The 23,919-nt window shown below is 47.0% G+C and overlaps 1 protein-coding gene across 4 annotated transcripts in view; it reads left to right on the top strand.

Annotated features, from left to right (window-relative positions):
* The first annotated feature begins 4,108 nt into the window (after positions 1-4,108).
* LOC105465402 (receptor accessory protein 1) overlaps positions 4,109-23,919 on the top strand; it is a 123,461-nt gene continuing 103,650 nt past the window's right edge. The window contains exon 1 of one of the 4 annotated variants that reach the window (XM_071077040.1): positions 4,109-4,274. In XM_071077040.1, the coding sequence (XP_070933141.1) occupies positions 4,243-4,274 (32 nt within the window). In that variant the 5' untranslated portion in view covers positions 4,109-4,242. The remainder of the gene's footprint in view (positions 4,275-23,919) is intronic. The other 3 variants (XM_011713866.3, XM_071077041.1, XM_011713869.3) reach the window with 3 other exon arrangements.

The raw sequence follows: 23,919 nt of genomic DNA, 5'->3' as shown, positions 1-23,919 counted from the left end.
CGTGGACTGTAGCCAATGCTTTGTGTATAAAAGGTCTCTGTTTTGGCTGGTATGAGACAAATTACTCCCAGTCCTGTGTGAGCTCCAGGAATTGCCTGGCATCCTGCTTTCTGGTAGTTCTTCCCGTGGCCTCACAGAATTTCACCCATGCATGCTCAGGACAGTATTCAGCTAATGACTTGAAGTGACTGCTCTGCAGATTTCTACAGCTCTCTCTCTAATCATCTCCCTCCACTCTTATATTCTGCTTCACAAATTTAACCACTTTGGCTTCCCTGGACTCTGATCTGTGTCCTGTGTTCTGTGAAATTTCTGGGATCTGTTTGGGTTCTCCATCCCTACAGTGATGCCTGAAAACTGCTTTGAGACAGTAAGCTCGGACGTAAGACTCACTTCATTTGTTTCTCTCCTCTTAGCTATCACAGTCCTGTACTGTCTGTTGTTCAATGCTTAAAAACTAGTGCTTCTTGCTGGGTGCGGTGGCTCACGCCTGTAATCCCAGCACATTGGGAGGCCAAGGAGGGTGGATCATGAGGTCAGGAGATCGAGACCATCATGACTAACATGGTGAAACCCCGTCTCTACTAAAAATATCAAAAATTAGCCAGACATACTGGCGGCTGCCTGTAGTCCCAGCTGCTTGGGAGGCTGAGGCAGGAGAATGGCGTGATCCCAGGAGGCAGAGCTTGCAGTGAGCTGAGATCACGCCACTGCACTCCAGCCTGGGCAACAGAGCGAGACTCCGTCTCAAACAAACAAACAAATAAACAAAAACAGTTGCTTCTTTTTTTTATCCTGTTTTTCTAGTTGTTTGCGATGGGAGGACAATTCTCACGGCAGCCAATGCTTCACAGATGAAAGTGGAATTCTCTTTTTTCTATTTTCAACTTTAAAAATCCCAAGTGAGATCGTTGGCCCAGTTTCTGTTTGATTACCCATAAGCCAATCAAGGTAGTGAGGACATCTAAGAAAATCACAGTTTCTAAGGTTGGAGTATGGGGAGACTCATTCCCCAGTGAAAAACAGAGAACTCTTCCCAGAAGAAAGGGGAAGGGCACAGGGTAAAAACAGAGGAGAGACATCTACTATCAAAGCAATTCTTATGAAAAAGAACTTGAAGTCAAGCAACTGATAGAGCTGTAAGAGTTCTATTGTCTAGAAGGTGGAGTCCATTCCCTGGCCTCATGTTTTCCAGGGCCAAGGACAAACAAGAGGAGGTCCAGGATAGAGAGATACAATAAGTGTAACAGTTACATGGAAAGAGGCAGAATGCAGTAAAAAAGCAACTTTCTTTCTTTCTTCTTTCTCCTCCTTTGCCCATCCAAGTCCGCTCTATGGACAAGTTCTTTCTCATCCCTTGTGAGAAATATGGGGTTGATCTCACCCCATAGTTTTCTGGTCCTCTTCAGCTAACAAAAAGACCTCAAGATATTTTAACCCCATGAATAGTTTCATTTTGATAATTTAAATGCTCAGTCCTGTGCAATAGTCAAATCTGAGAATTCTACTTACAGGGAGTAGGGAACTAGCATGTGGTTACCTTCTCCTTTATTTTCCCACCAACAGGGTCTCTTTGAACCATAGCCCATCCCCTCCAGCGCTCCCCCTGCAAGATAGGTAATAGCCTTTCTGACCCAGGGAGTATAGGTGAGGGGTATGGATGGAGGGGAAGGGAGGTCTCGGGAAGGTCCTCTGTGCTGGGTGCTGTCCTGATCTAGCTTTGGTGTTCTCTCTGCCTAGTGAGTATGGAAAACTTTTCCCTGTGGAGCATTGTTTTACCCGCATAACCTTACCTTGAGTGAGATATGGTGGGGTCAGACACAGATCAAGAAGAGAAGCAGGAAAGCGTTTCAGAGCTTTTTATAGCCACAGTTTCCTGGAGAGATCACAGCACACCATGCAGGGCCACTCAGGGCCAGGGTCTGTCATGGGGAGAGGGAGAGGGGAATTGTGGACAAACACCTTCATCATGGTTTCTGAGGGAAGGAAAGGGTGAAATAAGGCAAGCAGATATAGGACTGGCTAATTTGGATAACTTCAGTGGGTTCTGAAGCACAGGGGCTGTAACAAATTGTTTGGTGCCTAGCCCTGGGGCAATTAGGGCAGGTGTACAGTGTCCCACGTGAGAACCTGCTAACGGAAGTGGTTGGGGGTGTGGGGTTAATACACTGCTGGAGAAGGGGAACTGACCAGCCTCCAGCCAGAGTCTCAAAACTGGGTCAAGGCAGCATGAAAAACTGCTACATTACAGCTATTTTATGGGTTCTTTGGAGACCTGAGATATGAGAGCATGTCTCATCTGCAGTCCTTTTGTTGTCCGTGAAATGTTTCTTCTGTCTATACAGGCACACACACGCACAGATTCTGCTATACCTGAGGGTACTAAGCTGTCTCCTGCGCTTCTCACATGTGACACTGAATTACACATGACACCATCATCAGCAAAGGACAGGGCACCAAGAGCACCACGCAGAACCTAAGCTATTGGAGGGTGGGAAAAGCAGCAGCAGAGCCAAGGAGTAGAGGACAAAGCGTTTCCAGTGTAACAGAATAATGTACCATCTGAGGCCGGGTCTAGGGTGAGCAGAGTGAGGTGCTCAGTGACGGTGCAACATGTAAGAGGTGCCATAAAACTCAGCAATTAGGCCGGGCGCGGTGGCTCAAGCCTGTAATCCCAGCACTTTGGGAGGCCGAGACGGGCCGATCACGAGGTCAGGAGATCCAGATCATCCTGTCTAACACGGTGAAACCCCGTCTCTACTAAAAAATACAAAAAACTAGCCGGGCGAGGTGGCGGAAGCCTGTAGTCCCAGCTACTAGGGAGGCTGAGGCAGGAGAATGACGTAAACCCGGGAGGAGGAGCTTGCAGTGAGCTGAGATCCGGTCACTGCACTCCAGCCTGGGCGACAGAGCGAGCCTCTATCTCAAAAAAAAAAAAAAATAATAATAATAATAATTCAGCAATTAAGATACATAATAGGGCCTGGCGCGGGAGCTCACTTCTGTAATCCCAGCACTTTGGGAGGCCGAGGCGGGCAGATCACGAGGTCAGGAGTTTGAGACCAGTCTGGCCAACATAGTGAAACTCCATCTCTACTAAAAATACAAAAATTAGCTGGGCGTGGTGGCGCGCGGCTGTAATCCCAGCTACTCATGAGGCTGAGGCAGGAGAATCACTTGAACCCGGGAGGCGGAGCTTGCAGTGAGCCGAGATCAGGCCACTGCACCCCAGAGCGAGACTCCGTCTCATAAAAAAAACAAAAAACAAAAAAAAGGTAACAGTTAATACGGTATTTTAAAAAATACGTAAAAATGTTTATATAGGGTGCACAAGTTCCCTTTTGCCTAAGACTTCAATGTGGCTCAGCGGGACACCGGTGCTATGCAATCGCGGCTTCTAGTCTCCTCCTAGGACCAGGAGCAGCCCCCAAGGAAAGGCCTTCCCTAGGAACAAGCAGCCCTTCAGCCCAGCCTTGAAGAAGGAGCTGAATCAAATCAAGGCAGGACGATGAGGCATGGCGTGTACAGACAGGGAAAAAAGAAACAGCAGATATTTGAGTCCAAGATGCCCGGAGGGAAAAGAGCTAGAGGACTATTTGGGGGAATGGTCTTGGCAACACGGTTCTAGGCAGGTACCACGATGATATAGGGACTCCGTAGAATTTTAAATAGGGAGGCAAGCGCCCAGGTTTGTTTTTTATGCAGAAAGTGCTTAGCAGGGGACGGTCTGAAGACGTTAGGTCTGGATCCAGGTAAACCCTTTATGAGGCTAACGCACTATTTGAATGAGGGATGACAGCATCCCACCTAGACAGGTGCAGACAGATTCCCGAGGTCCAAGTTCGGACCTCAGTTTCCCTGCTGGAACGCTGAGGGTCCCTGCCCTGCAAACGGGGCCGCCGCAGGGCTCCCTTGGCGGGGCCGGTGCCCTGGGGCGCGCGCAGGACCCGCCCGCCTTCAGCTCGGGGCCCGGGCGAGCGGGGCGGGGCGGGCCCGCGGGTGCCCTGACCGGCTCACCGCCCAATCGCTGCGGGCCCGCGGAGCCCCGGGGGGCTGGGGCCGCAGCAGCCGCCAGAACGTGCCGCGGCTGCGCCAACGCGCGAACGCCGGGCAGGGCGGCGGGCGCGCTCAGTCTGCCGGCGGCTGCCGTGAGCGGACAGACGTGCCGGGAGCGTCGCAGCCGCCCGCGCGGCCCGCAGCCTAGCCGAGCCGCGCCGCCCGGGCCTCGCCCGCCCGCCCGCCATGGTGTCATGGATCATCTCCAGGCTGGTGGTGTAAGTGGCCTTCTCCCGCGCGCCCCTCCGTCCCCTCCCTCCCCGCCCCCGGCCCCAGGCTGCGCGCGCCCCTGCAGCGCCCGGCCCCAGTGGCTCCGGCTATTAATACCCGGCGCAGCTAAATTTAGCAGGTACAGTAGCCGCCGAGGACGCCTGCGGGCGGACGGGCGGCGCAGGACGCGGCTGCTGCCCAGGAGGCAGCAGGCGCTGGCGGCCGCTTGCGGGGGGCTGGGCCGGGACAGCGAGGGCTGGGGCGCGCGGGGGTTCCTTGGGGGCTGCGTCTCGCCGTGCCCCGGCCGCTTTGTTCCCCAGCTCCGTCGATTTGCAGAGGCCCCGAATGGGCGCGCCGCGGGGACACGCGTCTCTCTCCTTTGGGAGAAATGTGCGGTCGCCCGGCGCCGCGGTCCGCCGCCCAGCTTTTGTTAGGTGGAAAGGACAGCGCAGACGAGCCAGGGGCGCTGCCTGGAGGGTCAGCGCGGAAAGTGGGGAGAGACAGAGGCGGGACTCCCAGTGGGGTTGGAAAAATCCTCCTTTTTTGGTGTCTACATCGACAGCGGCAAAGGCAGGTGGGACATGGGAAGACGCATATGAATCTTGGAGTAGACGCCTGGAGCCCTCGGCTCCGACTCTTTTTGCAGGGGTTTGAGAGACAGGGGCGGGTACCTCCGGGAGTGCACGGGAAATTTTCAAGTGACAGCCACCCGGATGGTGGCGATGACACCTCCCAGGCCTTGCAGGAGAGCGCAGAGTCATCTGGGGTGAGGTCTGTGTGAAGTCGTTGGGGGTGGGCGTGGGGGCCGATTTTCCCTTTCAAGCCCCAGGACCCGTAGGCGTTTGAAGAGCTTCCCCGGTGGATTTATTCTCCTTTGGAGATAGACGTGGCTGTTCCAGTCCCTGTTCTTCCCTAACCGTCCTGGCCTGAGTCAGAACAGATTTGCCACCTGCTCTAGCTAGCAGGGGCTGAAATGGGTGTGGGGATTCTAAGGCAGGGAGGAGGGTGGCAAGCACCTCGGGCTTTTTCTTTGTCTGAGAACGCGGGACTCTGGACCCCAGTGATTGTGCACCATCACTCCCCACGTTTTGAAACACCTCCCATCTCCCGTCCCTTCTTTACTGATTTTCCCTTCCGAAGTGGATCTCAGCATTGTCTCCTGCCACCGTTCAGGGCTTTCCTCCCAAAGCCAGTGTCTGTGTCTCTCAGCCCCCAAGTCATTTCGTGAAGGCCTCGCCACAGCTGTTCCTGACTGTGGGGAGTTTGCACTGCATCTTGAGGTGGCACGTTAAACATTTGGAAGATTTCTGCCGGCAGAGCTGACGTGAATAATACAGGGAAGTGGCTGACACGCCTTGCCCTGCCTCATGCCTGACCAACACTGTCTTGCCATCAGGGTGGTGGTTCCTCTCTGGGATCGCTATTGCCAGTGGCTTCTGGGGAGCCCTCAGGGTGGGGCTGGAGAGTTGCGTTGGCCTGGCTGGTGGGCTCACTATAGGTCCTGCTGGGCTGGAAGTGAGGGCATCGGGTCCTGGGTCATGTGACTATGATTAGTTTTATTAGCACCTCCATCCCCCCACCACTTTTTTTTTTCGTTTTTGTTTTTGACTCACTCTGTCCCCCAGGCTGGAGAGTGCAGTGGCACAGTCTCGGCTCACTGCAGCCTTAGCCTCCTGGGTTCAAGCGATTCTTCTGCCTCAGCCTCCCAAATAGCTGGGATTACAGGCGCTCGCCACCATACCCAGCTAATTTTTGTATTTTTAGTAGAGATGGGGTTTCACCATGTTGACCAGGCTGGTCTTGAACTCCTGACCTAGTGATCTGCCCGCTCCGGCCTCCCAAAGTGCTGGGATTACAGGCGTAAGCCACCGTGCCCAGCCCCTCCCCCTTTTTTACAACGGGCAACTGATGAGGGTGGAGAGGAGAGGCATACATTTGGGAGGTGTCTCAGGGATGTGCTGTTGCTTTCTAAAACAACCACACTCCCCAGAACCGAGACTTCAGAGAATTTAAATTATCTGTGGCCAGCATTCTGTGGCCTAAGGAGAGTTGATGGGATTTGAGATTGTTATTTCCACCATCAAGTCCAAAAGCTCAGGGATAGCACTTATCCCCCAGTCCCTAATTCGCTGTAGAAACCCAACATGAGCATATTGATTATGAATTATGAACATCATTTTAAATAAGCAATCCCTGTTCGGTGAAGACAATATTTGTTCATTACGGGAAAATTAGAAAAGATAATCTGAAAAATCATCCACATTTCCACCACACAGAGATAACTAATAATAATAATGGAGGGCATATTCTTCAAGAAATTTTCCTGTATACATATACGTACATATATTTATAATTCAAGGATATTATTGATTCAGCCCAATATTCTACACTCCACACACCTTGAGGAACTTATCAAGAGGAGGAATACTGTGTTTGGAGTCAGAATACCCGTGGTTCAAATCCCAGTTTTGCCTCTTGCTAGAAGATCCCAGTTCACAACTCAGATCACAGCAGATGCTAATCCGCAGCTAGTTCACCTCATGTTGCTGTTGCAAAGATTTCCATGACACTTGGTATCAAGTTGCCAAGCACCACGGAGAGCACTAAATCAATGATAAGTCCCTCCTTCTGTCCTCCCCGGGAACCCTGTGAGAGGTTATCAGGGGCTCTCAGACTTAATTTACTCCTGCGGGTTTCAAACTGGGTTCCCTGAGGGCCACCCAGCCTGAGCAGATGGGCTCTGGGCTCCTCATCCCTGATTCAACCCAAGCAGTTGCCTTTTTGTTTGTCTTATATATTGGGGTTCTAGATAAAATACAGTTCAGAAAAATATATGTATTTTACTGCTAATAAAAACAACTGATCTAGTCCTCCCCCTCATCTGTAAAACTGCAGAGGAAATGTGCCTTGCCCAAGGACACAAGATGAGCTGGTAAAGAAAACAGGCTCTGGATTTTTAGTCCAGTCCAGTGCTTTTTCCACCTTCACTCCCCACTGCCAGTTGAAAAACTGATCTCTTTCAAGTTCCCTAGACCTCTAGCATGGGAGCATCCTATGGTTTTATCTGCAAGTCGCGTTTTGTGTAAGCAGTCTTTTTATGGTTTTGTAAGCCTCTGTCACATCAACGAACATGTAAGGAAGACCTATCACTGTGTTCTGAGGATAGAGAGGGAGTGTCTTCCTGTCTTTGTGTGGTCCCAACCATCCAACCAGAGGTATCACGACAAGCTGATGGCCTCCAGGGACAGCCAACCAGTGCTTGTGGATGTCTCTGCTGCTACTGGCCATGAGCATTTTGAAGAAAGTGATTGTGGCTTGTTTCCCTTTACAACCTCTTTTCCCCTGCCATGGGTCTTTCACGAAGTACCTGGCACCTGAATGCACTGAGTGAAGGTTGGTTGTGTTGAAGGAAATCCCAAGCCCTGGGGACAAGCAGAGTGGCTGACTAGTGCTGTCCCCTGGGGACGGAGGTCAGCAGGCATCAAGATAGGCTTGTGCCCACAGGCAAGGCTCTTAGAATGAGGACCAGTTTGAGTTGCTTCTTTCTTGCTAGCTCTCTTTCTCCTAACTTCCTTGGCTCAGCCTGTAAATAATTAAGGAAGAAATACTTAGTGCAATAGCACTCAGAACCTGGTTGATACCTTCATAGGACACAGGGACTTATTTAGGACTTGCCTGCTCGCTTCCTTTCATTATCTTTACACACAACTCAAGGTCTAGGCATGAATGAATTTCAAACTGGGGAGAGCATATTTTTGTGCACCCTTTTGGAGGGGGGACACAACGTTGCTGTGTGACTTCTTGGAAGACTATGCCATTTTGAAGCATTATTCTAAGGAGCAGATATTGCCTCATTGTCTTGGCCAAGGCCCAGAACGTTGGCTGAACAGATCAAGAGCTTCTCACCTCTTATGGGATTAGTAGACTAAAACCCCAACTCACTACGTGGGGAAAAGAGAGTTCTAAGTCCACAAAATTTTCTGAATAACTAACGGCTGTGCAGAAAACATTTTATTTCCACACAGCACATTTTAAAAAATATTAGTTTTTAGAAAATACAGTGTGATGATCAAGACAGAGTCTTAGTTTGATAGGTTGAAGATCTGGCTAAGTTCTAGGACTGGGATTTGGAGCATGAAGTCTGTCCTGGGTCAGGGATATGAAAATGGATGGGGCTGGGAGGAATGTGGATTGTCCTCAAGATGTTCCCCAACTGTTGCAAAACAAATGGAAAAAAAAAGAAAAGATCGTAAATCCTTAAATATAAGCTAGCCTTTCTTTGGGGCCTGCTTTTAAAATGTGGCATGCAGGAAACTGATTCAGTTAATGGCGGGTTCCAGTTGGTTGAGGATTGATTTCCTGGCACCGTGCCGTAGTGCACTGTGGGAGCTGGGTAAATGTTTCCGTTGAATTGTGAAAGGAAAGATGTTGGGCTAGTAGGCAGCAGACATGGGTTCTAGTCCCAGTGCTGACCTGAGCCACTGCCACAGTGCTAAGGCCGACTCCCACCCACCTGGGCCAGCTCCCTGTCTAAGAGACAGGTTTCTGGCCACAGTCACCCTGCAGGTCCTTGGAGCTCCAGGAGTCAGTGTTCCTCTAGGTCCCTTCCTTCCCCAGCTGGCCTGTATGCATCATGTTTATTTATAAACAGGAGGAGTATCCTCAAGGAAGTGAAGAATACCAGCTTAGATTTCTCTGCTGTGGAGCTGCCCTGTTTCTTTGTTTGCTAACCCTGCCTACCTGCTGAGAAGTAGCTTTCATGCACTTCTTCCCGCTGTGTCTTATTTGAGGTTAGCTGACAAGGGAGGGTCTCACCTGGTTATTACTGGGTCAGTCTCCCCGCTTCCTTCTGAAGCCAGCTATCTTTTTTGGAGGGTGTATTATGTCAGGGGAGGAGGAGCCCTGGGGAGAATGAGGGAAGTGGGAGTCAGGCCCTCTTTGGCCACTTAGTGAGGCTGCTGTTTTGTGTACATGTGAGTGTATGTGAATGAGTGTGTGTGTGTGTGTGTTTCCAGGGAAGTCCGGGAGGCTAGGGAAAGGAGAGACACGGCAGTGCAGCAGCCATAGCACGTGATACCTTTGGAATTTCACTGCCAGGGATGAACCACACACATGCCCAGCTGGTTACCAGAATTCTTAGTCTGGGGGAGTGTTTCCAACCCCCAACAAGAAGTAAGGGAGGGTGCACTTGGGCACTAAGGATGTTTTCCTCTCGATTCTAGGACTTGGGAAGGGAATTGGGGTTCTTGAGGAACTGGAAGTTGGATCATTATATTCAGAGTATTTATTCTGAATTTTCAGATCTCATCTGTCTTTATATGGAAGCACATTATTTTCACTTTGGGTTTTTTAAGTCACACCGGGGCTTCCCTGAGAATTCAGGGAAAGAGGAAATATAGATCAAGGACCAACTTGAAATATAGATCAAGGAAATATAGATCAAGGACCCCCACACAGTAGGGATTTCAGAAGGAGTCTTGCAAGGTAATTTGGTATAGGCCTTCAAGCATGCGTGGGTACCCAGACCAGGGATGGCAAGTGAGGTTCATCTCTTTTGATTAGTGTGAGGCTGCCTAGGACACTGTCTTGAGGAGCAAGCAGCTGAGTTGGGCTCAGTGGGGAAGGAGTCCTAAGACTGCTTTATGCAGGGAAGATGGTGATGCGGCACACGTGTTGGTTCAGTATTTGCTCTTCCGGACTTAGCTTATTCCTGATCAGAAAAGGTTTGCCCCATTGTCAGATTTACTGGATTAGTAAACAGAGAGCATCTGTTATTCGAGTTAACATCTCCTCCTGACATCCTATCTCTCCCTCTCCCTGTGGCCTTGTCAGTCACCTGGCAGTTCTAGGACAAAGGTGCCTCCTGTTGCCACTGTAGGGAGCTGTCCAGCCTAGCTGTCTTGCCTTGCTTCTCTTTCTTCTTAGGACTATCATGCATAGCGTATACTACATTCCCTCCCCATTTTTTTTTCCTTTCACTGATCACATCTCAGTTAAAGTCTGCCTTAGACATTCTCCTGCATACTTATGTGTGTATATCCTTCCCTCCTCTTTGTATGGGACTCTGGATAGTACTTTGGGCTGCAAAACTAGTTTTCCATTCCCTTCTGGTAACATGCTCCATCCTGCCTCCCTCCACTCAGCCACAAAAGTCAGCATGTGACCCAGGGCTAGATATGCATTTCCCTGGGCACGGACATTGGTCCAGAGGTGGGCAGGTGACTCAAACTGAGATCCTTCCCCAGGGTTTCTTGATTTGGAGCTGCGGGAGAATAGCCTTGCCTATGGGGCCCAGAGTTGGAAAGATATGAAGTTAGGGCTGAGGCATCTAAACCCCCTGGCATACGTGGAGAAAGTCCATAAGCAAAAGTGGAGAATATAGCAAAGCAAAAATAAATGGAGATGAGACTTGGGTGAGAGAAAGAGGCTGGCACAAGAGAGTCTTGGTTTTGGTGGCTCAGGCCCCAGTTCCTACAGCTGCTTTTTTGATGCCATGAGCTGTCCCATATCCTAGAATGAAAACTTTAAATGGTGCTTATAATCAATTAAATATTTGTTGTTAGGATGGACTAGAGCATGCTGCAGTAACAACTCCTAAATCCCAGTGGCTCAAGAAAATAAAGATTTATTTCTTGCTTTCTGCAGCCTGTTCACTGTGGGTTGGCAGGGGTACTCTGCTCATCATATTCACTCAGAGTCCCAGGCTGCCTGGGTTTCCTTTGTCTTATCATTATAAGACATCAGGATTCTGGCTGGGCACAGTGGCTCACCATGTAATCCTAGCACTTTGGGAGGCAGAGGTAGACAGATCACTTGAGCCCAGGAGTTTGAGACCAGCCTGGGCAATATGGCAAAACCCCATCTCTACAAAAAAAAAAAATACAAAAATTAGCTGGGCATGGTGGTGTGCACCTGTGGTCCCAGCTACTTGGAGGATGAGGTGGGAGGATCACTTGAGCCCGGGAGCTAGAGGTTGCAGTGAGCCAAGATCACGCCACTGCACTGAGCCTGAGAAACAGAGTGATACCCTGTCTCAAAACACACACACACACACACACACACACACGCACACACACATACCACAGTTCACTGTGGTAGGGAGAGAAAAATAGAGAGGCACACACTGGCTCATAAGTACCTGCCCCTGGAGATGATAACTTGCCATTTCTGCTCACATGTCATTGGCCAAACCTGAATTCAAAGTGGGTGGGGAATTACACTCCTCACTAAAGAAGAGCCCTAATGACCACCATATATGTTGAGTGAATGACTCCTAGCCAGCTTTGCAAACCTAGATATGTCCTTGGCATAATATGGTATTGTGAAACTGGGAGAATCCTGACATAACTCCTTCAATCTCTACACTGGAAATATCTCTCTCACTTCCCTTTTAGTCCCTTTATTCTGTTTGTGAGTCAAGAAAGGAGGTCTTAAGTCTGAGGAGAAATTAGCAATTACAAAGAACTGATGCCATTCCATACTTAAACCTTGGAAGGTGCCCTCTGGCTTTCACTACACTCTCCATATGTGTCTCTACCTTTCTCCATGAAACCTCCCTTAGGTCCCCTAACCAAGAAAGATTTCTGTCCTATGGGTCCCCAGAGTGGCATTGTCACTTTGTTCCTGGTGCTGTGGTGGTCTAGTGCATTGATATCCCCTTACAGACCACATCTGCTTCGTTTCCCTCACAGTTTCTTATATGCAGTAGGTGCCCAGCGAGTGTGTGTTGGATGGTGAATGAGTCAGGACCTCACTCCTCAGAGTGTGGTCTGTGCACCAGCAGCATTGGCATTACTGGAGTAGTTAGGAATGCAGAGTCCCAGGCCTAGTGAATCTGCATTTTAACAAGATCCCCATAAAACCTGAGAAGGGCTGAGTCAGGAGACAGGGTGCCATCATGTCCCCTCTGAATTGAAAAGAGATGGACTTGCCTGAGGTTCTCATTATTGCCTGTGGACCTGGGGCCCGAGATTCAATCGCAAGCCACCATTTGTGCTAAACTGTGGTTCATGCTTTCTGGTTCTGAGAGGTTCTGACCCCAACTTTTTATGATGAGTTCTAAATAGCATGCCTGGACTCGGTCAACCCAGTGCCCAACCAAGAACATTTTGATATGGACAGGAGGCAGGGAAATACTGGGTAGAAGAGGGCAGTTCCCTGGCAAAGGCCCCACCCTCAAGCCTGGAAACTGCGGCCCTAAATTAGAACAGTTATCCCTGTTTTCCTGCCCAAATGTTGCTTTTTCCAAAACCACTCTGGCCCGTCACACTCCGCATCCTGTACCCACAAAATCCCCAAACTCCACTGGCAGAGAAGCAGAGTGGCGTGGCAGAGGAGAGAAGAGACGCATCGGAACGTTGAGAGGAGTTTGGCCAGGGATGGCCGCACTCCAGGGGAAGATTATCTTCCTGCTGTATCCCCTTTCCAGCTCCCCATCTCGCTAAGAGCCACCTCCATCACTCAATAAAATCTCTGCATTCACCATCCTTCAAGTCTGTGTGACCTGATTCTTCCTGGATACTGGACAAGAACAGGGTGCCAAGAGGGCAGGGTGTAAAAGACTGTCACCGTGACTCTCCACTGAGCTGGTTAACAGCCATCTGCAGATGGCAACTGCTAAAACAGCATTAATTGTAACACACCCCTAGACGCTGCCAGGGAACTAGAGCCCAAAAGTGCTCACCCCAGCCTTGGCACCCTCTCACCTGCATGCTTCCCCTCCTGCAAGGGGTTTGAGCACTGCAGGCCGAGTCAGCAAGCCACACCCCTGTCACAAGTCCCACAGAGGGGTCAAGGGAGTCCTCCTGTTTCTCCTGTTTCACTTCCTTTTTTTTTTTTTTCTTCTTTTTTAAGATGGAGTCTTACTCTGTCGCCAGGCTGGAGTGCCACCATCTCGGCTCACTGCAATCTCCGCCTCCTGGGTTCGAGCAATTCCCCTGCCTCAGCCTCCCGAGTAGCTGGGACTAAGGGTGCACACCACCACACCTAGCTAATTTTTTGTATTTTAGTAGAGACGGGGTTTCACCATGTTGGCCAGGATGGTCTCGATCTCCTGACCTCATGATTCCTCACCTCGGCCTCCCAAAGTGCTGGGATTACAGGCATGAGTCACTGGGCCCAGCCTCCTGTCTTACTTTCACAGATGGACTGCCTAATTGTGATCAGTGTAAAATTTAGTCTTGTCACAACTGGGGCTTACACTGCCAAAGCTATGCCTGTCAGACAGAATATTGGGCTGAGTGGGTCACGCTGCTCAGAGGAGAGGGAATACAACCCGTCTTGAAAAAGAGGCTGGTGAGCCCGGCCAGCTGATGCTGGAGATTCACATTGAATTTCCAGAACATGCAAAGACTTTTTCTCATAAGCACGTGAGGTTGAGAACCACGAGTCCACATGTGCCCCTCCTGAGGGAGTTGCAGGATCCAGCAGTATCTGTGCACACTTCAGGCTGCATGTTGTGGAATCCAGGCTTTTTCAGCAAGTTCTCCTAGCTCTGCCTTTAAAATACTCGCCTGTCTACCCATGACTCCCGCCTCCACCACTGCCACCAACCAAATACTGTTGCTCTCCTGGACCATTGAAAACCCTCCTGACTGTTTTCTCTGCTTCTATTCCTGTCCCTCCAGTGATCTCATTAAAATGTTAGAAGGGCCGGGAGCGGTGGCTAACGCCTGTAATCCAAGCACTTTGGGAGGCTGAGGCGGGTGGGCAGATCATGAGATCAGGAGATCGAGACCATCCTGGCTAACACGGTGAAACCCCGTCTCTACGAAAATACAAAAAATTAGCTGGGTGAGGTGGCGGGCGCCTATAGTCCCAGCCACTTGGGAGGCTGAGGCAGGAGAATGGTGTGAACCTGGAAGGCAGAGCTTGTGGTGAGCCGAGATCGTGCCATTGCACTCCAGCCTGGGTGACAGAGGGAGACTCCGTCTCCAAAAAAAAAAAAAAAAAAAAAAAAACAGTAAGATAGGCCATCTTTCCCATACTGTTTAAAAACTGCTCCATCTCACTAAGAGTAAAACTCAAACTCCTTACCATTGTCAACAACACTCAACAAGGTCTGGCTTCTGCCTATCTCTGACCTTACCTGGCAGTGGCCTCCCCTCTCTCACTCGGCTCTAGCCTCCTCACTATTCTTAGAAGGTGGCAAACTTGTCCCATCCAGCAACCTTTGCACATACATATATTAATAATATATATCATTTCTATAATAGAGCTACCAGTTAGAGACCTAGAATAAGTTTTTTTAAATAAAAAAAAGAAATAAAGCAAAGAACTGAAAATAAAAGAAAACAGCATAACCTGGGGGAGAGAAATAGGCCCATGTGGAAAAGAAGCACTTCTGGAAGTAAAACATAAAGTGTTGACATTAAAAATCCAATGAATAGGTTAAAACGGTGAAGGATTGAATACCAAGAAGGTGGTGTTTTTCACACTGCGTCTTAGAGCTAGAAGGAGTCTTGGTGATGTCATGCCCTTGTTCGACAGACAAGGAAGATGGGGACCCACAGAGATAGGTGATCTGTCAAAATCACTAGCCTAATTGGCTAGGCCAAGACTTAAGGCCAGGTGTCCATGTTCTGAAAATGTTTTAATGTGGGAAAGAGAGCAAGCTTGTTTTATATGGTTAGAGAATTGGACTAGAACTAGTGGGTGGCTAGAAGACAAATTTTTGGCTTTTTGGAAGGAAAAGGTTTCCAGTAGTTGGCACTGACAGCACTGGGCTGCCTTGTGAGGCAGGGAGCTCCTGGCTCTCAACCCTAAAACTGTCCAACCCTAAAACTTTATGATTTTTTTTTTTTTTTTTTTTTGAGACGGAGTTTTGCTCTTGTTGCCCAGGCTGGATTGTAATGGCATGATCTTGGCTCAGTGTTACTTCTGCCTCCCAGGTTCAAGCGATTCTCCTGCCTCAGCCTCCTGAGTAGCTGGGATTAAAGGCATGCACCACCATGCCTGGCCAATTTTGTATTTTTAATAGAGATGGGGTTTCACCATTTTGGTCAGGCTGGTCTTGAACTCCTGACCTCAGGTGATCTGCCCACCTTGGCCTCCCAAGGTGCTGGGATTACAGGCGTGAGCCACCATGCGTGACCAAAACTTTATGATTTTAATCTTTTCCTTATACTGGTTGAGGAAGAGAGAGAGAAGAGCCATTAAAAATATTTCCTTTTTCAGTGATTAGGACTTCTATCCTTGCTCAAGATTGATTGATTGATTGATTCATAGCTTGGTCAATTTATTCATTGATGTACTGCTCATTTTTTTTGACCATTTGATGCATGCCAGGCACCAGGGATATAAAGATGTATAAGTTCTGATTCCATCTTTGAGAAGTTTATGAGGTCATATAGCCAGTCACTGGGAAACTGGGACTTGAGTTCAAGTGTCCCTCTGCCTGCCCAGTGCTGTTTCCATTGGGTGGATATTTTGTGGGTGTGTGTGTGAATGACTTGTCTGGCTTTGGTTGGAAATTGTGGGGATAAACCCTTTCAGCAGGGGAAGTGGTACATCTTACATATGAAGGAATTAAACCACTGCTTCGTCTTCCTACCGGGGGGACACTGTGGCATTCAATGTTGGAGAGAAGAGAAGGCAGAGGACATGTGCTAAGTGGAAAACAATCTGAGACAAAGAGGTGAGTGAAGTCAAACATCCTTTCCCACCGTATTAGTCTATGATTGCTGCTGTAACAGGTAACCATGAATTTAGTGGTTTAAAACAACAGAGGTTGTTCTCTTGCAGTTCTGGAAGTCAGAAGTCTGAAATGACTCTTTTGGAGCTAAAATCAAGATGTTGGCAAGGCTGATTCCTTGTGGAAGTCCCAGGGGACACTCCATTCCTTGCTTCTTCCAGCTTCTGGTGGCTGCCAGCATTCCTCGTGGCTACATTACTCTAGTCTCTGCTTCTGTTCTGCCCTTCCATCTTCCTCTTAGGACACTTGTGATTACATTTAATCACATTTAATCACAAATCAAATAGGGCCCACTTGAATAATCAAGGATAATCTCCCCATCTCAAAAGCCTTAATTTAATTCTACCTGCAAAGTCCCTTTTGCCTTATAAGGTAACAGTCACAGGTTTTAGGAATTAGGACCTGGATATCTGCAGGCCATTACTCAGCTGACCACACCCAAGATCACAGTTCTTACAGCCTCCAGACTGAGGGGAGTTCATCTAAGAAAAACCTAAAAAGGGGGAAACACACAAGGGAACACTTTGATGTTCTAATGTCTTTATTTTTATTTATTTATTTACTTTTTATGTATTTTTTTTTCTCTGTTTTTTTGAGACAGAGTCTTGCTCAGTCGCCCAGGCTGGAGTGCAGTGGCACAATCTCGGCTCACTACAAACTCTGCCTCCTGGGTTCACGTCATTCTCCTGCCTCAGCCTCCCAAGTAGCTGGGACTACAGGTGCCCACCACCATGCCTGGCTAATTTTTTTTATTTTTTCTTTTTAGTGGAGACGGGGTTTCACTGTGTTAGCCAGGATGGTCTCGATCTCCTGACCTCGTGATCCTCCCGCCTTGGCCTCCCAAAGTGCTGGGATTACAGGCGTGAGCCACTGCGCCCGGCCATTTTAATTTTGTTTTAGAAGACAGGATCTCATCCTGTTGCCCAGATTGGAGTACAGTGGTGACATCATAGCTCACTTCAGCCTTGAACTCCTGTCTTCCAGCAATCCTCTTACCTCAGCCTCCCAGGTTGCTGGGATTATAGGTGTGAGCCACTGTACCTGGCTTCTAACATCTTATTTTGTCTTGGTTTCTGGGCTCTCCGTGATTTGCAAAAAGTAATAAATGAGTCAATAGAAAAGACTATTTGTAAAGAAAAGGTGGTTAGGGGATAATGGATAATAGTACAGTGAACACTCATTTACTCATCGCCAGTTTAAGAACTAGAACACTACCTTCATTGTATGAATATACCATAATGTAACCTATCAAGCGAACTCTTGATGAATGTTTCGGTTGTTCTAGATTTTTCTTTTGCACTCTCTCCGAAAGAGCGCTACAGTGAGCATTCTTGTGTGTTTCCTGGTGTACCTTTGCACAGGTTTTGTTAGGGTTAGTCTGGCTGAGGCAGAAGATAATTGCATCTTCTACTTGACCAAATAACCTAAATTAAGTTTCCATAGAAAAAGGGGCCTATCCTGGGGCTTTTTATCCTGTACTGTTGATCACTTTGACCGACCCTGCACTGACACCACACTGTCGTAATTACCGTAGCTTGACAAAAATTCTTGATGTGCTCCACCATTTGTTCTTCATAAACTGTTCTCCAAAACTGTTTTCTTTCAGCAGTGGATGCTATTCCATTTGCACCACGTCTTTACCATCACTTGATATTCTCACACTTTAGAATTTTTGCCAGTCTGATGGGTACCAAATGGAATCTCTTTATGGATTTAATTTGCATTTTCCTGAACACTCCTGAGACTGAGCATCTTTTCATATGTTTATTGGCCATTCATGTTCTCTCTTCTGTGAAGTGCCTGCTCAAGTCTTGCCAGTTTTTCTCTTGTCCTTATCTTATTGATTAGTGGGAGTTCTTTAACTCTTCTGGGTGCTAAACTTCTGTCATTTATGTGTTACAAATGTCTTCTCCCAGTGTGTGATTTATTTTATCATCTCTTTTATAGTCTATGTTGATAACCAGAAGTTCTTAATATTAATGCAATAGACATCATTTTTTTCACTTATAGTTTGTGCTTTTTGTGTCCTAGGAAAATAAAATTGTGAAATTATTCTTCCATATTGCTCCTAGCAGTTTTCTAGTTTTTCTGTTCACATTTAATTTCTTAATCTATCTTGAGTTGATTTTTATATATGATGCGAAGCAGCAGTCTAATTTTTTTTCTTTTTTTCTTTTTTTTTTTTCACATGAAAAGCCAGTTATCCTGGCTCTACATATTCAAAAGTTCATGCTTTCTCTTCAGACCTGCAATGCCCAGCCCTGTCATAAAGTGAGTTTCTATAATGTGCATGCCTGTTTCTGGACTCTTCATTCCGTACCATTGAATAGTTCGTCTGCCTGCCGTAGTGCCACGCTGTGTTAGTTACCAGAACTTTATGAAAAATCTTGATCTCTGGCATGGCAAGTTCCCCGCCTTGTTCTCCTTCAAGAGTGCTTTAGTGCAGTAGTACCCAACCTTTTTGGCACCAGGGACTGGTTTCATAGAAGACAATTTTTCCATGGATGGGCATTGGGGGGCAGTTTTAGGATGAAACTGTTCCACGTCAGATCATCAGGCATTAGTTAGATTCTCATAAGGAGGTGTGCAACCTAGGTCTCTCGCATGCGCAGTTCACAATAGGATTCGTGCTCCTATGAGAATCTAATGCCGCTGCTGATCTGACAGGAGGTGGAGCTCAGGTGGTAATGCTGCTGCTCACCTCCTGCTGTGCGGCCAGGTTCCTAACAGACCACAGACCGGTCTCCAGTCTCCATCCCTGTCTGCAGCCCAGGGGTTGGGGGCCCTGCCTTAGTGCTTTCCTCTCCCATAATACATATTTTAGAATTAGCTTAGAGTTATGTGTTATTGCACATACACAAGCACACAAATCTGTTGTGATTTTGATTGGACTAGCGTTGAATGTATGAAACAATAGAATATTGATTTTCTTCATTTATTTTTAATTTTTGGAGACAGAGTCTGGTTCTGTTGCCAAGGCTGGAGTGCAGTGGCAGAATCATGGCACACTGCAGTCTTGACCTCCTGGGTGCAAGAGGTTCTCCTGCCTTGGCTCAGCTTCCCAAGTAGCTGGGACCACAGGTGTGTGCCACTGTGCCTGGCTAATTTTTGAATTTTTTGTAGAGACATTGTCTCACTATGTTCTCACTATGTTGTCCTTGCTAGTCTGGAACTCCTGAGCTTAAGCAATTCTCCCACCTCCACCTGGTCTCCCAGGTGTGAGGCCTTTTATTTTTTTAAGACAGCATCTCACTCTGTTGCGCAGGCTAAAGTGCAGTGGTGAGTGCAGTGGTGAGTGCACTGCAGCCTCAGATTCCTGAGCTTAAGGGATCCTTCTGGTCTCAGCCTCTCGAGTAGTTATGACTATAGGTGTTCACCACCATGCCCAGATAATTAAAAAAAAATTGGGGGCCAGGTGCAGTGGCTCATGCTTGTAATCCTAGCACTTTGGGAGGCTGAGGCAGGTGGATTCCTTGAGTCCAGAAGTTCGAGACCAGCCTGGACAACGTGCTGAAAACCTGTCTCTACCAAAATAAATACAAAAATTAGCCAGGCGTGGTGGCGCACACCTGTGGTCCCAGTTACTTGGGAGGCTGAGCCAGGGCAGGAGAATCTCTTGCACCCAGGAGGTCAAGAGTAGCTGTGGTCCCAGCTACTCAGGAGGCTGAGGTGGAAGGACTGCTTAAACTCAGGAAGTCAAGGCTGCAGTGAGCCGTGATGGTGCCACTGCATTCCAGCCTGGGTGACAGAGCAAGACTCTCAAAAAAACATTTTTTTATTTTTAGAGACAGGTTCTGTCTCTGTTGCCCAGGCTGGTCTCTAACTCCTGACCTCAAGCAGTCCTCCTACCTCGGCCTCCCAAAGTGCTGGGGTTACCGACATGAGCCACCATGCCTGGCTAATATTGATGTTCTTTTTTTTTTTTTTTTTTTTGACACAGAGTCTCGCTCTGTCGCCCAGGCTGGAGTGCAATGGCACGGTCTTGGCTCACAGCAACCTCTGCCTCCCGGGTTCACGCCATTCTCCTGCCTCAGCCTCCCAAGTAGCTGGGACTACAGGCACCTGCCACCATGCCCAGCTAATTATTTTGTATTTTTAGCAGAGACGGGGTTTCACCATGTTAGCCAGGATGGTCTTGATCTCCTGACCTCATGATCTGCCTGCCTTAACCTCCCAAAAGTACTGGGATTACAGGCGTGAGCCATCACACCCAGCAGATGTTCTTAATATGTTTGTTGCACTCCATAAATATGGTGTCTGCCTTTGTTTATTTGGGTCTTCTTTAATGACTTTCAATAAAATTTTGTAATTTTGCTATAAATGTCATACACATCATTTGTTAGATTTATTCCCAGGTATTTGATATTTGTTGATGCCATTGTATTTATTATCTTAATAAAATTTCATCTTCCAACTGTTGGAAGAATACAACCTTGCTTACCTATAGATTCTTTTTGGTTTTCCAGATAACTAGTCATGTCATTTGAGAATAGTGCAACATTATGCCTTTCTGGTCATTATTCTTTTTTATTTCCCCATTTTGCCCTGGTTTGGATTCCCAGTGCATGATGACTAAAATTCGTGAGGCAGATACTCATCTTGTTCCCGACTTAAAAAGGAATGCTTCAACATTTTCCTACAAAGTATCATGCTTGCTGTAGGGTTTTCAGAAATATACTTCGTTACTCTCAAGTGATAGTTTGCTAAGAGTTTTAATAATGAATGATTTATTTATTTATTTTTTGAGATGGAGTCTCGCTCTGTCACTCAGGCTGGAGTGCAGTGGTGTGATCTCCGCTCACTGCAAGCTCCACCGCCTCCTGGCTTCACACCATTCTCCTGCCTCAGCCTCCCGAGTAGCTGGGACTACAGGCGCCCGCCACCACGCCCGGCTAATTTTTTTGTATTTTTAGTAGAGATGGGGTTTCACTATGTTAGCCAGGATGGTCTCGATCTCCTGACCTCATGATCCTCCCGCCTTGGCCTCCCGAAGTGCTGGGATTATAGGCGTGAGCCACCGCGCCCGGCCAATTAATGATATTATATTTTATCTAATGCTTTCATTGAGACGATGTTTTCTTTTTGGTCTTTAGTCTAAGTGGTAAATTGCATTAATTAATTTTACCATTAAACCAAACTTACCTTCCTGGATAAACCCAATTTGGTCATAAAGTTATTTTTGCTTTTTTCTAGTTAAAATGATCCTGGAGGAGATTCGCTAATATTTAGGATTTTTTTAAAGCCAAGTTTGTGAGTGGTATTGGCTATGTCATTTTTGTATGGTTTTGGTATCAGGATTGTGCTAGCCTCATAAACTAAGTTGGGGGTGTCTCATCTTTTTCTACACTCTGAGATAGTGTGTGTAATATTGGATGTCTTTCTTAAAAGGTTAGTAGAATTTGCCCATAAAATCCTCAGAGCCAGGGGCTTTTTCAACAGGAAGATTTTAAACTACTGATTCAATTTATTTAATGGTTATAGGTTTATTCGATCTTTTTGGATCAATATTATTTTAGGACTTAATTCATTTCTGTAATTTTTCAAATTTATTTACAGTTAACAATATTGCTTCTGCACCCTATTCCTTCTCCCCTCTTCTTCTAGCACTCTCATTAGACATGTGTTAGATGTTCCTACTCTGTCTTTCAAGTCTCTTCACTTTGGCCTGGTACAGTGGCTCACACCTGTAATCCCAGCACTTTGGGAGGCCGAGGTGGGCAGATCACCTGAGCTCAGGAGTTTGAGACCAGCCTGGTCAACATGGCAAAACCCTGTCTCTACAAAATACAAAAATTAGCCAGACTTGGTGGCAGGCACCTGTAATCCCAGCTACTCAGGAGGCCGCGGCAGGAGAATCGCTTGAACCCAGGAGGCAATGGTTGCAGTGAGCCAAGATCATGCCACTGCACTCCAGCCCAGGCAACAAGAGTGAAACCATCTAAAAAAAAAAAGTCTCTTCATTTCTTATTTCTGATTTCTTTTTCTGTCATTGCTGCATTATGAATAATTGTGTGCACATCTGACTCTTTAGCCATGTCTAATCAGCTGCTAAACATATTCGTTGATTTACAATTTTTTAATTATTAGATTCTAGAAATTCTATTTAGTTCTGTTTCAAAACTGGCCATATTTTATGATGTCTGTTCCTTCTACATCTTTTAAATTCCTTTTCATTCCTTTAAACATATTAAACATATTTATGTTATGTTCGGAGTCTGATAATTCTAGCATCTAAACTATTTTTCAGGGGCAATTTAGATCTGTTTTTTCTGGTGGCTCCCAATCAAGGTGCATTATGTGTTTTGTAATTTTTTCTTTTTTTTTTTTTTTCACTGTGAGCTTGTATTCCTTGGGATTTTATCTGTAGGAATTCTTTAGGCCTGGGTCAAAGGTGAATTCTTCCAGAGAAGATTTGCATTTGCTTCGGTTAGGTGTCTAGGGAGACTACCAATATTGGACTACTGAAAAGTAATTTCTTGAGATTTTAAAATTTTGACCACGTGGGTAGTGTAAATTTGGGCTGCAAACTTATGTGAGGGTGAGGTTAATGGTTACAAGTTTTCAGGGGAAATACGGTTTCCTCCTCACCTGCTGCCATGACTAGAGAATGGGTGTTTTTACTTTAACCTTTAGCGATTGCAGCAGGCTTCTCTCTCTTCGCCCTTTTACTGATGACGCAGTGCTTTGGGGTCTGAATTAGTTTCCCAGTGCTGCTGGCACACAGTGCCACAAACTGCGTGGCTTAAACTGACAAAAATTTATTCTCTCACAGTTCTGCAGACTGGAAGTCTTAAATCGGGGTGTACCATGCTCTCTCTGAAGGCTGTAGAGAAGAATCTGTTCCCTGCCTTTCTCTTAGCTTCTGGAGGTTGTCAGCAAGCCGGGCCCTTTTTTGGCTTGTAAACGCATCACTTTAATCTCTGCCTCGGTTGTCACATGGTGTTCTCCCTGTGTCTGTCTCTTTTCCTCTTTTATAAGGGCATTAGTCATATTGGAGTAGGGGCTACCCTAACCTAATGATCTCACCTTAGCTTGGTTATATCTGAAAAGACCCTTTTCTTTTTCTTTTCTTTTCTTCTTTGGCAGAGTCTCACTTTGTTGCCCAGGCTGGAGTGCAGTGGACGATCTTGGCTCACTGCAACCATTGCCTCCTGGGTTCAAGTGATTCTCATACCTCAGCCTTCCAAGTAGCTGGAACCACAGGTGCCACCACCATGCCCAGCTAATTTTTGTACTTTTAGTAGAGATGAGGTTTTGCCATGTTGGCCAGGCTGGTCTCGAATTCCTGGCCTCAAGTGATCTGTCCATCTCGGCCTCCCAAAGTGCTGGGAGTACAAGCGTGAGCCACTGTGCCTGGCCAAGACCCTATTTTTAAGTAAGATCACATTCACAGGTATTGGGGGTTAGGACTTCAACGTATCTTTTTGAGCAACAATTTAATCCATACCATGGTCCAAGCTTTATAGAAGGATGCCCTGGGTCAGTGTTACTCAAAATGTGGTCTGGGGACCATACCATTACCTCACCTAGGAGTTTAATAGAACTATAAACTCTCAGCCTCGCCTCCTCCAGACCTACTGAATGAGAATACCTGAGGTTAGGGCCCAGGAATCTGTGTGTTAATATACTCTCCAGGCTATCTTATGCAGGCTGAAGTTTAAGAAGCGTTGCCCTAGACTATGTCTCCTGTACTTGACACTCTGTCAAGCCCTGTAATTTGAAATTCAATGCTTCAGTTAGCAAGTGCCCTTAATTTACCTTTCTAGGGTTCCACTTCGACTTTGCTTTTGGCCTCTAAAGCATTTTACACTGATATCGAATATCAATATGTTTACAAATATTATTCATATTGATTACACTTTTTGTTTTGTTTGGAAACCCGTATAAAAGTTGAAAGAACAGTATGATAAATACTTGCATTATTCTTATCTTGGCACATCCACTCCATCTTTTTTTATATA

The sequence above is a fragment of the Macaca nemestrina genome, chromosome 13, assembly GCF_043159975.1.
Source record: "Macaca nemestrina isolate mMacNem1 chromosome 13, mMacNem.hap1, whole genome shotgun sequence".
NCBI classification, from domain to species: domain Eukaryota; kingdom Metazoa; phylum Chordata; class Mammalia; order Primates; family Cercopithecidae; genus Macaca; species Macaca nemestrina.
The sequence above is the reverse complement of the archived record's forward strand: the minus strand, read 5'-3'. Positions and strand labels throughout refer to the sequence as shown.